Below are 14,043 nucleotides of genomic sequence, written 5' to 3'. Positions count from 1 at the left end.
CAAACCCAGGGCCATTCTTAAGCCTCGCAAGGTACATCAATACAGGTTACCTGATATCTGGAAGGCCTATCTTTAAAGGAGAAATCCGGTCGATTCCAACACGTAGCTCTGTTGTTTGTAAATGTGGAGTGGTGTCAGTAGACAGAAAAATGAAAACAATCGGTTCTGCCTACACCGTGTTATCCTCCTGTTAGAGTTAGCACCCAACAGGCTTGAACAGGGCAAGTTTTAAACATGTTTTTAGCCTCTTAACATGTTCAAAAATGTCATTACAAGTGCCTACCCATGTGCAGTGATTCCTTCCCAGTGAACACGGTAAATCTGACTCCGGTACATGCGAAATAAATGCGTAAAAGTTGTGCTAATTCGTTTGTGTTTAGTTCCTGTGTTGATAATGTAAGAAGTGCTTTGGGACCATTTACAAACCACAACACAGAAAAGAGATACAAGCATATTTTCAAAAATGAGCATGTTTATTTTGTTGAGGTAAGTGTTGTAGTACAGCTAGCAGGAGACAAGTTATAATTGAGGTAATTTTGGAGACACTACCTTATTTAATCATTAAATTGATAGCCTACCTATTTTTGCTTCATCTCTTTTCTGTGTTGTAGTTTGTAGACGGTCCCTAGGTTTTCTAACTGCCTCTCAACACAGGGACTAAACACAGCTGAATTAGCACAACTTTCATACATTACTTTCACATCTACAGCATTCAGATTCACTGTGTTTACTTGGAATGAATCACTTGCCACAGCTAGGCACTTTTAAATCACTTTAAACATGTTTAGAGGCTAAAAACACGTTTAAAACTTGCCCTGTTTAAGCCTGTTGGGTGCTAACTCTAGCAGGAGGAACAAAGGAGCGTTTAGCAACTAAAAAGACACATATTTCCCTCAGCGGATATAGATAAAAATAAGAGTTCAAAGACGGGTAACAAACTAAATTTTCTGGTAGCCGCTAACACGACTCCAAATGAATGCTAATATTGCTCTGTGTTTCCTGAAAGAGTATGAATAGGCTGTTTGCAACATATTTGTCTCTTTCTACTTCATGAGGTGATATTGTTGTGTTTCACAGTTTGTTCTAGTGCCCCCAGGTGGGCACAAAATACATGAATACTCCTGTAACATCATTGAAATGTGTTCATTTGTGCTGTAAAAAAATTGTGCACACTCCTATCTAAACGCCTTCTTATCCCTACTGTCCTCCAGGTGTGTGTAGGTGGGAAGCGACGTAAGGATGAGATCAGTGTAGACAGCCTTGACTTCAGCAAGAAGATCCTACACACTACGTGGCACCCGCATGAGAACATCATCGCTGTAGCAGCCACCAACAACCTCTACATCTTCCAAGACAAAGTCAACTAAAGCTGCAGAGCCCTCGACCCCCACACATGTGAGGGGGGCTGCAGGGAGAGCTTGGGGTTGGAGAAAGACAGAGATTATCCCTTATCCCCTTTCTTCTCCTCCTCTCCCTTGTTGCTGCTGGTCTTGAATGTTGCCGCTCTGCTGAGGAAACACAGAGATGAGTATCCAGTAACTGAATAGTGGACAGTAGGAATTTTGGGCAGCAGGAAGTTGATTCAACCTGGATACAGCATGAGGGGAAAAAAGGCTCCTCGACATTAAGAATGGACTTTCATTCTTCAATTTGACTTCTAATTTAATTTATTTAGCCATGCGGACACCTGGGGAAGTTGAATCCTGTGCAACAAACAAGAGGATTGCTGCATGAATACTACGATGTAGCAGCCCTCTGGACCCTGAAGAAAGGGGTTGGATGTGAACATAAAAAAGAGCACACAGACAGAATCCTAACGTACATGATGGTGGCTCAGTCATGTAGCAACAGTGCCCCCTCTCTTTCAATCTGCTCATGCTACAGAGCATGTGATCAACCCTGCAGCCTGGAACTGAGGCAATGTTTCAGACAGTGCAACCAGCTGCAGTATTCCTACAAAAGAGGAAGAGACTGTTAATGTCTGACGCCAGGAAGTGAGTTTTCTCTGCCTGAGTCTCCATATGGTCAGTCTTTCTTGTACCAATTCTGTGTCTCCCTGATGAGACTGCTGTAGTCTGTAATGTGAATGAAACCCTAACGGGCTATGTCAATGATTTTATTTAATGCTGTTGTTTAATTGAGTCTTTTGCTCGGTCAATGAGTCTGTTTAGAAGCTGTGGTGCCTTCTTTTGGTATGTGGGGGTTTGATGTAGTGGCTGTGGGAGGGGGGAGGGGGTGGGGACTGAGTACAAAGGCAGGAGTGTGAATGTTTCAATGAAATGTTAACTTAGGAATGTTTTCTCTTTCTCTAAAAAGAAACAGATAAATAGCACCACTGAGCCGCTCAAGAGGAAAAAAGTGCTTGAAGCGACATCATCATAATTACATTACAGCACCGGCTACATGCTTGTGAGTTTAGGGGAGGACGCTGTGATATGTACAAAGTAATTGTTGCATTTATCATATTGCAGTCAGTCTGATGTCATCGGTTTGCAAGAGACACGACAAAGCCACATTCAATTTTTTTGTGCTAAATTACCGGTTGGAAGAAAAGCTCCACCACGTTTACCTTGTTTGGATTGTACCAAAAATGATCTGTAGATGGTAGAACCGTGAACTTTTCATGTTGAACTATTGAACTTGAGATTTCTTTGCGTAACATAATGCTAGCATAGGTCTTTTTTTGCATGCATTGGATCTGAATCGGATGAACCTGACAGCCTGCATTATAGATATTTGAACATCTACAGATCATTTGAGACACTATGCAAGTAAACTATTTTTGCAAGTTGGATTTAGGGTTGCTGCAGGGTCTGTCCACGTTCCTCCTCTTGTTGAGGATGGGCAATGTGGAACAGTAGCAGGTTATTGTGTTCAGCACTCGGCTCTGATCAGTTTAGAAATCCTCATTTGTTTTAAAGAGCCAACTACCATTAAGAAAATCATTCAAAGGTCTACATGAACTCTGTGACATCAGGGAATTATTATGTGTGATTCCTTTAAACAGTAATGTCTTCTAAACAACCTCCTTTGTGACACTTCTAATTGAAACTAAAAAAAAAAAAAAAAACTTTTATAGCTCAGAATGTATTGAAATGCAATTAATTACCATGCAGTCTTTATGCTTACTGGATTTTCTTTGAATAAAAAAAGAATAAAGATGTGCAAGTTGAAAGCCTGTTGTTGGACTTCCTGATAATGCTGCTGACTTTAATTGAATGTAAATAAAACGACTCATTTATGCTTGTGGTGCAATGGCGCCCTCTTGTGGATAAAGAGCATGATATGTCAGACATGACAGTCTGGCTGTTTGTTGCAAAAAGAGGGAGAAAACATGCTCTTCATCCACTTTGGAAATCCAGCTTCCAAATAAAGATTTCTGATCTCACACACAACAAACAAAAATGACAGAAACTATCTGGATTGCTGTTGGATGCTACAGAGGATATATTTATATACTGTTAGTAACAAATTCCAAAATGCCATTGCTATATAACAAGTAAAAAAGAAAAAAAGAAATAACAAAACATTCCGCAGTTAGGCTATAGCATCTTCTAACTCAAGCTAAAGAAAACCACACTGTAATTATTACTTATTCACAAACACAAATTAGAAACCCATACATTCATGTGTTTTACTGTTCACATTATGCAGTTTTTTCAAATTGACCCTATGAGGTTGAAGTTGACGCGCATTTTGTCAGCTGGGGACAGCAGCTGTCAATCAAACTGCATCTTTATAACCAGTGGCAGAAGCGACATCGCCATGTCTCAGGTGGAACCCGGGGACAGACACGAGCTCCACTGTGATTATTGATCGTCCACCAATATCTTCTCTGATGGGATTATTCTAACCGGTTTTGATAGCAAGTGGTAGTATTGCTACTGAGTGGTAGTATCGATATATTAAAAACTCCGATAAGCTCCTCAATTCTTGATAATTGTCTACCCAGACACATTTTTCTTCTTTTCCCGGCTGCTTTTAACTTTTTACTATCTTTTCTTCTCATATCAGCTCATTTTTGGAAAAAAATGGATAAACTGATTTGGAACAATGAGACTGTGGTGAACAGCTCCATAGACAAATGGTCATTCAATGAACGCGGCTCGTACCAGCATCTGGACCCCGGGGAGCTGAGGGTCCTGGTGCCAGCTATTCTGGGAGTCATCTGTGTCTTGGGAGTGGCTTGTAACCTCACCGCGATGGTTATCTTGTTCTCTAACGCTCATAGGGGCAAACTATCCCTCATCAACTCCCTCGTCTTCAACCTGATGTTTGCTGACGTGCTAGTGCTGTTGTTCACGGTGCCTTTCAGGGCTGCGTCCTACTCCAAAGCTAGCTGGAATCCGGGCTGGGTTGTCTGCAAGACGGCCGACTGGTTCCTCCAGTCTTGTATGGCAGCGAAGAGCTTCACGGTAGCCGTCATGGCCAAAGCGTGCTACCGCTACGTGTCAAACCCCACCAAGCAGGTGAGCATCCACCTGGGCTCCATGCTGGTGGTGTTCCTCTTCATCTGGCTTTCCGCCTGCTCTGTCAGCATCCCTCACTGGCTGTTTGCCACACTGCAGAGAGAAATCCGCGGGCTGGTGTGTGTGCTGACCGTTCCTCCTCAAGCCCGGGACTTCATGGCAGTGTACGTCAAAGCATACCCATTGGGGGTCTACTGTGCACCTCTGTGCTTCGCCCTGATGTATTTCTGTAGGGCTTATAGCCAATGCCAGCGCCGCTCCAGTAAAACTCAGAACCTGCGCACCCAGATCAGATCCAAGAAGCTCACCTTGATGCTGTTTAGCCTGACTGTGGCCATGGCTATTCTCTGGCTTCCACAGTGGGTGGTGTGGGTTTGGGAGCGTCACGTAGCGGCAAAGGAAATCGAAGGAGCTAAGCCCCTCATCTCCTCTCTTCCCCCTCTTCTAACCCTCTCTGCCCAGCTGCTCACCTTCTCTCTGTCCCTTGTGAACCCTCTCATCGTCCTATTCCTCTCCGAGGAGTTCAGAGAGGGCTACAGGGGACTGTGGAGGCGCCTCACCCTGCGCAAGCAACCTCCTCCAAAGCCAAAGCCCGGACCTCACAACCCTACACCTCTCCAGTCGCCTTGCCCAAGACCAGAGACTTCGGGCCAGCTGGGGGGAGGGAGGAGCCTCCGACCAAGCTTCAACCAGGGTCCCAGCAGTGAGGCTCAGCCCCAGCCTGAGCAAGGAGGAAAAAAAGAAGAAGACAGGCTGAGCCTCAAAGATGGGATTGTCTTGCTTGATGTGGAGCAGTTCTGGCACGGGAGGGAGAATGGATCCAACGCAGACGAAAACGATCCGGTGCCGTGGGAGCACCAGAGCAAAGACGGAGAAAAATAACAACCACCTTCCAGCTGTTCTTCAATAAAGTCCTCAGACAGCAGCAGCTTCATCAACACACCTCAGTTCAAGGACTGCAGAGAGCTCCGCCGTTAAGCATTTGTGTTCTGTCAACTGTGGTTAGGATATTATTCAAAGGTAAGACATGCAATCAGTGTGCAGTACAAGACTGGACTATAAATAGAGCATCATCATCTGTAAATATGATAAATATTACATACTATTGTCAATTTGTTGTGTTTTTGTTATTTAATGAGGAAGAACACATTAAATAAACTTTTGATGGCTATAAATAAAAGCTTTTGGCAATGTTCAATTCAATAGTACACAGTATAAGTACATATATTTTCACCATGTACATTGTAAGTTGTTGTAAGTATTACACAATACTGCCCTTTGATTAAAGTTTTTAATGAGTTTTTAATAATAAGAATTCCTCTGGGAAAAATCTTAATTTGGCATCTTAATTGGGAGGTAAATGTTAAGAACGCACTTGTGTGCAGTGATTGTTTGTGTATACCCTTTGGATATTATTGATCTTGATGTAGTCAGTTACTTACAGTATGTAACAGTAAGAGTCTGTTTCCTGTCCTCTTTTTGTGAAAGATTATCGTGTATCAGATTGACCAGTGTTTCCAATAAAGGCATTGTTGCCAGTGTGTGATTAAATTGTCTTGTGGTGTCAAAGATTAACACACACACACACACACACACACACACACACACACACACACAGACACACACACGCACACACACACACACACACACGCACACACACACACACACACACACACACACACACACACACACACAACACTTAATGAGATGGATCAGACATCAGAGGATAGATTCCTGCTGACATCGGGTCATTAAGTATATTTTCATAAGGGCATCCATTAGAGTTGCCAAGGGTTCTAATTAGAGATAAAGAGCTTTCGTCTGAACTCTGAATGTGTCAGCGTGGACACTGTGGGAGTCTCATAAGAAATCCTCTATTCATTGATATGAATACACAATTAAAAGGCTCATCAAAAGACAGAAGAAGAATATTTAGGATGTAAGTGTTATTCCCAAGCTACCTTGCAGCTCTTTTTTGCTGCCTACCCTCCCTTATGACATTTTCCTGTCATTAATCATTTATGTTGACCTTTTATTGCCGGAGGCGAGCATCTCAATCAGAGCAACACTTAACTGTATAACCCCCCCATCAGTCCCTGGGGGTGGTGACTCAGCCATTAACACTAAAGGCAATAAGCTATGAACTCATTGTTGGAATGCAACTTTAACCTTTAGTTCACTGTATAAATAGAGGAACGATTAAAAGGTTATTGTCCATTAATCACACAAGAATTGTAACTGTGAACATTGATGATGCTATCTTCAAATACACTATGTGACAAATATTTCCAGCTGGTACCGTTTGACACCTGCAGTTGTGGTTTAAGCCATTTCAGTAAAAGGCCTGAAGCTCCTAATTTCTGAACAACTGGAGCAATCCAGGCCCATCCATATCTAAGATATATGAAATGCCTTTAAAACTCCTACATGCCTGTAGAGTTTTTTTAAAATCAGACCTACATTAGGCCAATGTGGTGGGACAAAGGGAGAACTGCTTTGACGTGTGGTTTGGGCTTCCTATACATCAATGTCCATACTTTAAAGGGGTGAGAGAATGGTTATATAGAGAATTTCACGCTGTTCCTAAAGGTCTTCCAATAGGGTATTTAACATTGTTTGGGCTTACCATTGCCCAACTGCTTTTTTATGGGTCCTGTTGCTCCCCTGGTACTGGGGCTGGATTGAAACAAGAGGTTTTCTGCCTTATCTGGTCTGCTCGTGACTATTTAGATGAGCTGCGCTCTGATTGGTTGAGCAAAGCAAATACAAACACAGTGGAGACGAGACACTGCAATTTAATACATTTTTCGCCTGCTATTTCATTACTAAATTTACTTCTGGTCCTTTTTTAATGTGAGAAATCAACTATGTAAAGGTCAAATATGTGCTGTGTTACAAAAATGTATGGCTAATTGCAAATTTGGTCAAACAGTGTCGAACTTCAGGAGCTCCACACAGTCAGACGATACAGCGGCAGCCTGCGGCGCTCCATACCTCCTCCTAACAAGATCCCTCCATTTCACAAGAATGGCTTATAATAGGAAATAGGAAAAACTGTAAGCTTAGCAAAACTTTAGGGTAGCTGTGACATACCGTGACAAAATTCAAACTGTAAATATACTATAGTTAATCCGAAAGGGAACCTGGGGTCTATGAAAAGACAGGCCGGGGACGATGCAGCAGCCCAGGCTGCGGAGCCGCGGCGGCCCGTTGGGCCCAGCCTGCCCTTTCACAGGCTCCGGGTCTCTTTAGGAGTGGCTGCTAGCTAGGCTATGTGTCCCATTGAATCCTGTGGCAAAGATCGCCGCTACACTTTTGGCATAATTATAGTATATTTACACTTGTAATTTCCTCACAGCAACCCTCAGGTCCCACAGATAAAAAATTGCATTGGCCCATCTATCTACAGCTAGGGGAGACCATTTTAAGCCCTACTTCAACAAACGGTGGCGTATTCCTTTAAATATCTTTCAGTGCGATGACCCGTTTATTTCATGACAATGCAAGCTCACCGTAGCACAGGTATATTTCAATATTTATTTTCAGGTATGTTTTATTCTACTTTTCGTGTAAACACTAATGTCATGACAAGCGCACTAACAGGGTAAAAAAAGCTTTTTGCTTTCCCCTTTTTCCACACACACCTGTGTACCTGTCCCTGATTACCATTATGCTTTCCAATGATCAAACACAAAACTGCATATGCATAAACGTTACCAACGTGATACATAAACAAAACCAAAAAGGAAAACTACTAAATGGCTCCAACAATGCCTATTGTCCAGCTGCTCAGGTTTTTCACTTATCTTCACTTGTGGGACCCTCTCGCATCCCTCGGGTCAAATTGACCAGTGACTTATAAAGGGTTTTAAAAATCAATTCTGAAATAAAGTTTTATTTTATAATCTTTTAACAAATATTGTTTATCTCAATTTCAAACAATTGAGATAGCATACGGTATATGTTTAGGGAATGCAATCAGTCTCTACTAGAACACAATAAAAAATGGGAATATTTGTCATAAGGTTGTAATTCATGTTAAAAATTCACTTTGGGAAAAACATAAGTGGTCATATCCAGAATAATTTATCTTCTTGTAAAAATTTGAAATGGGTCAATTTGACCCAAATACCATACAAGGGTTAAAGAAACACACCAATTTATTGGGACTTTAGCTTATTCACCGTATCCCCAGGAGTTAGATTAGTCCATGCATATCCTTCTCATCTCGTGTGCGTGTCATAACTCTGTCTGACGCACCCACCGCTAGCCTAGCTTAGCACAGATCCTGGAGGTAACCGGCTCCAACTAGGCTGCTGCTCCCAATAAGTGACAAAATAACATTTTCCCATTTACGTCTTGTTATTTGTATTGTCACAGCGTGTACAAATAAAAAGGTCATGTGGGGTACTAACCGTCTCCAGTACATACTGCAAACTATTGTCAGAAGGCGAAGCACTGCTACTTCTGCTACTTGGACGGGCTGATTTGCTCCGAGCACCTGAGACGCCCCGTGGTGAGGAGCAGAGAGTAATAACAGAGAGTAACAACGGTGCTTTTTAGGTGTCACTTACTTATCACTCCGCTCAAGTAGCAGTGCTTTGCCTTCTGAGAATAGTTCCCAGTGTGTATACTGTTAGAAGATGTCTGTGTCTCATGTGACCTTGTGGGACACCATGTGTATACGTGACCATGCAAATCCCAACATGTAAACAGGAAAATGTTGGCTTTCTGTTGTCACTTATTGGGAGCTGTAGGCTAGATGGAGCCGGCTAGGCTAGGACAGTGGTGGGTGCATCAGATTACAACACGCACAGAGATGACAAGGGTCTGCAAGAACTTATCTAACTCAGGGGGATACGGTGAATAAGCTAAAGTCCCAATACGTCGCCGTGTTCATTTAATTAATGTTGCCAAGCACTTGACTGACTTCTCTCTTGCTTAAGTTGCACCATCACTTTGCATAGGCCTTTTCTCATAGAAGACATTTTAAGATGTCACAGTAGGAAAAGCACAGGTGTAAATAATAAAAACTAGTGATGGGTGCATTCCAAGTTCTTAAATTGCATCCCAGGTTCCTCCACTTGCTTCCCTTCCTTGCGCCTTAATCCGTCCCACCGAGGAAACACGGGTGACACACAAAGTAAAATGTGTTTTTAGAGGGATGGCATCCTTTCCTCTAAAAGTATAACATTCATTTTTGGGCTATATGGGCGGAGTTAGCAACAGCTTTTACCTGCACGGCTGCCGGTAAGGCTGCTCTCAAGTATAGCTCCTCGGCCTCAGCGAGGAAAACGAGCTTTGAGACGGCCTTAACAAAGCAGGGCCAGACCAACTTCTGGTTCAGCATAGGAGCGAGGAGATCTCACTCGGGGAACTGAGAATCAGCCTGTCAACCTCACTTGAAAAGAACATAGCCATCGTTGGTGTTATAAGTAACACCTGCTTTTTTCATACAATTACAAGTCAAGCGAGGCTTGTTTGAGATGAGCAGAGCCTCGCCTGTAAAGTGGACAGGAGCAGCTAGCAGCAGCGGTGGGCGGTGACACAAATCTGCGATCAAGTCTGACAGTTTACAGCCGTTCAAGCAGGAAGTCCCAGAAACACTCACATCCTGTTAGGTCCACTTGCTATTTATTAAAATGGTTTCAAACCCATATATCGACTTGTACACATTCTTCACTTGTTTTACTTATGACAGTATTGCCTGTTTAGATGCTCCACGGGGTCAATCTGTTGCTGATGTTAATATACAACACACTGGAGATGATCTGTAATGTAAACGTATTTAGTCTCTCTGACTACTAGAGGTCACCATCAGCCACGCAACGTGTTGTATTCTGTTGAGAGAATAAGCCTTCAATTCAGACATATCTATCAAAATCTCTCCTATCCAAAAACAATGGACCGTTCATTAAAAAATGTCACCTTGTTGAGTCTGTAGGGAACCACTCAGCTGTTAGATCAGCTGAGAGCCAGGTGTTTCCCATCATGCCCTGGGTCTTGCAGTCGGTGGAGTGCAACTGCGCCACCTGGCTCAGAAAACTGTGGCCGCCCCGATATCGTGAGGTTATTGCTGCCCACTTGTGCATGACGTCAGAGCAAGTCGGGATCAAGTCGTACCCCTATCCAACCCCATTTTCACAGACCCAACACAGCCATAATACGCCGTGCCAGCTGTTCTCAATCATTGTGCCTGATGGGACCTTGACTGCCAGACTGCACTCCTGTTAGCTTAGTTACATCATGGACAGGACAATGTACACATTTATCAAACTGTCTGTCTAAATTTACCCATAATCACCCAAAATTGGGATAAGAAATGAGTGGTAATCAACGTTACGAGTGGAAAAACAAGTCAGGCTTAATGAGGTCGTAGCACAAGTCAGGGGAGCTTTCAGCAGGTAAGATCCCCTCCTGGCTGCGCCCCCCGCTGCCAGGGGAGGCAGGGGTGTGTTGCCCCTGCATTTTATCTCTCAGCCAATCATGATCTCTAATACATGAAACTCCACAGGTAGCGACATGCTAGCAAACACTAATTATGCTCCGCAGGAGAGGCTGGCTGCAATTAAGCCACATGCTTAAACCTTTGCCTGCCAATGTCACATCTTCCTCTAAGTGACAGCTACCCCTGCCTCCCTTTGGTCTAGTGGAAGATCAGTCTGGAGAGAGTCAACCAGGAAGTGTTTGTGTGTGTGTGTGTGTGTGTGTGTGTGTGTGTGTGTGTGTGTGTGTGTGTGTGTAATGAAGGAAGGTTGGTTCAGGGGGTCTAGCCTTAGTCTTTTGATTAGAATAAATCAGACAGCTTTGATCTCAGTGAAGGATGCGCAGATTTAAAGGGCATGCACATTTCAGCATTTCCAGCAGTGCTACGAGGGGGTGTCATCTAAACCTAAACATACTCTACTGATGTATAATCAATCAACTGAAAAGCATTGAAATGTGCTTTGAAATCAAAAGGCCTCCTCTTACCACACAACCAAAAAAGGATTGCAAAAATAAGTGGATCAAGGAAGTGATGTGAATGTAAAGTGAAACATTTTAATTTGGCATATATATGTATCGGTAAAACAAATAAAGGTGTTGCTTGTAGGGATGAACCCACAGACAAATAGCATCCAATGCTGCAGTTCCCTGCAGCAGTCTGTGTTTTAGCTCCTTTCAGTTCTACGTTTGGGTCCCTAAAAAATCAATCAGACAGCTGCAGCTGATTCAGAACGCTGCTGCTCGAGTCCTCACTGAGACCAAGAGACTGGATCACATCACTCCAGTTCTGAAGTCTTTACACTGGCTTCCTGTGTCTCAAAGAATTGATTTCAAAGTACTTTCGCTAGTTTATAAATCCCTTAACGGTTTAGGACCAAAATACATTTCTGATCTGCTACTACACTACAAACCACCCAGACCTCTCAGGTCATCTGGGACAGGTCTACTTTCTGTCCCCAGAGTCAGAACTAAACAGGGTGAAGCAGCTTTCAGTTTCTATGCTCCTCATATCTGGAATAAACTCCCAGAAACCTGTAGATCCGCTGCTACTCTCAGTTCTTTTAAATCAAGGCTGAAGACCTTCCTTTTTGATGCTGCCTTTCTTTAAATGACTGCTCATTTCTTTAAATTTCTTATGCTGCACTGTAACTTTTATTCTTGTGTTTTATGTGTCCTAATGTTTCTATTTTGTTTTTAACTGTCTATTCATGTGTGTTATCGGTTTTTAATGCTTATGATTTTTAACTGTTTGTACTTGTGTTTTATCTGTTTAACTGATTTTATGTAAAGCACTTTGAATTGCCCTGTTGCTGAAATGTGCTATACAAATAAAGCTGCCTTACCTTGCCTTGCCTTTAGGCCTACAAATATATTATTTGGATCGGTCCTAACATTACTGCTTCCATGGGAACGCTCTGATAAACCCACTGTACCTGGGGCACCAAACAGCAGACAGGATAAGGCCACTAGCAGGTGAACAGTAGGTCCACTTAGCAGTTAAAGAGACAGCTATTCCCCTTCGAAGTTGGTGGACACTGAAACAGAACTGAGAGTAGAGTGAATAAAAGACTTACATTCCTCATGGGGGCTAAACCACGACTCCAACTCAATGCAATGTTGCTCTTTCACTGCTTCACATGCAAATGAGCTTTTTGCTAGTTGCTTCAAAATGTGAGGGACCAGTGTTGTGCTTCCGGCGGGCTGCGCTGCCCCCAGCTGGCCAACACGTGCATTAACCCTCCTGATGTCCTCGGGTCAAATTTGACCCATTTTCTAAAAGCTTCCCTGTAAGAAATTGGTGTTTCTATCAAACAAAATGTCCAAAAATAATTACGTGGATGTTTCCATACGACGCTCCTTACAAGTAAAATAAATCAGTTCACTAATTTCTTTGAATTGTGGGTGTTTTATTCAATTTTGATGGCATTTGAAAAATAAATTGATAAAAGAACGTTAAAAGAAAGTGATAAAAATTACAGAAAAGTTTAAAAAACGCTTGGGAAGGAAAAAATTTTAAAAAGCGCAGAGGAACAGTGAAAAAAACTATGTAAAAGGTCGACAAAAACGTGGAAAAAGTTAGAAAAACGTCTGAAAAATGGGGGGTGGGACGAAAAATGTAACAATAACGACAAAAAAGGGGAAAAACATCAGGAAAAGGGGGGAAAACATAAAAAAGCGGCATTAAAAAAGGAGGACTACACAAGGGTTACATTAAGACTACATTCCCCAATATATTCTTCCTTTTCCATTTATGTCTATGCAATATTCAGCTGTTCAAGAAGGATTACTGTGAAACTGTGACCTATTTTTTTAGAAATGAAAACACATCTGACAAATTCGGTAACAAATTACAACAAGGTACCCAAAATGTTGAGTAGGCTAGTTACCAATAAGGAAATTACGAGAAACTAACTTTTATTCAGTTGTATAGAGTAGCTTATTATTAGTTAATGATTAATTACATTTCATGTCATATTTACATTTGCTACATATGTCAGAGGTTGCACACTTCTGGAGGGGTTAAGTGTCTTGCTCAGGGACACATTGGTTGATGTATCACAGTGGGAATCAAACCCAGATCTTCCACAGCAAAGGCATGTAACGTATCCACCGCCATAATTAAATGAGAAATGGCTGAGGAACAATTCAGGGACAACATGATAACTGGTGAATAATTACTTCCCTAATAACTCCTAATAGGAGTGTAGATGATGAATTACTACTGAAACGCACAAGGGTTGTTTCCCGTTGTGTTGCCCACAGCTGGTCAGAGTTGATAACAACTCATAAAGAAAGTGGTATGCACGAGCTATGCCATTATCTAATGATTTATTAATATGGAGGCCGATCTCCTAGCCTGTTCTCTGGTAACTCATCATTATCTACTATATACCCCTCCATATAGAATTCTGGCAAAGGGAAGAACTCATTAACAAATCTGGAGACACTTGATTGTTGAACCAAAACTTATTGGTTCAACAATTATCAAGTCGCTTTACAATTAACTTATTTTAACTAATCATTAGCTACTCATCTTGTGTAATTAGGATTTACTAATCACTAGTTACTCTATTAAATGTGATTAGGA

The 14,043-nt window shown here is 42.2% G+C and overlaps 2 protein-coding genes across 4 annotated transcripts in view; both read left to right on the top strand.

Annotated features, from left to right (window-relative positions):
• ppp2r2ba (protein phosphatase 2, regulatory subunit B, beta a) overlaps positions 1-3,175 on the top strand; it is a 46,600-nt gene extending 43,425 nt beyond the window's left edge. For all 3 annotated transcript variants that reach the window (XM_034883271.1, XM_034883272.1, XM_034883273.1), the window contains exons 9-10: positions 1-31; positions 1,212-3,175. The exon at positions 1-31 is cut by the window's left edge and continues 93 nt beyond it. In XM_034883271.1, coding sequence (XP_034739162.1) covers positions 1-31; positions 1,212-1,367 — 187 coding nt within the window. In that variant the 3' untranslated portion in view covers positions 1,368-3,175. The remainder of the gene's footprint in view (positions 32-1,211) is intronic.
• Positions 3,176-3,715: 540 nt separating this feature from the next.
• gpr151 (G protein-coupled receptor 151) lies at positions 3,716-6,016 on the top strand. Its single transcript, XM_034883280.1, has one exon. The coding sequence runs from the start codon at positions 4,032-4,034 to the stop codon at positions 5,349-5,351; it is 1,320 nt and encodes a 439-aa protein (XP_034739171.1). The 5' UTR covers positions 3,716-4,031; the 3' UTR covers positions 5,352-6,016.
• The last annotated feature ends 8,027 nt before the right edge of the window (positions 6,017-14,043 follow it).

Source organism: Etheostoma cragini, chromosome 10 (genome assembly GCF_013103735.1).
Source record: "Etheostoma cragini isolate CJK2018 chromosome 10, CSU_Ecrag_1.0, whole genome shotgun sequence".
In the NCBI taxonomy this organism is placed as follows: domain Eukaryota; kingdom Metazoa; phylum Chordata; class Actinopteri; order Perciformes; family Percidae; genus Etheostoma; species Etheostoma cragini.
This window is presented reverse-complemented; position numbering and strand designations above follow the sequence as displayed.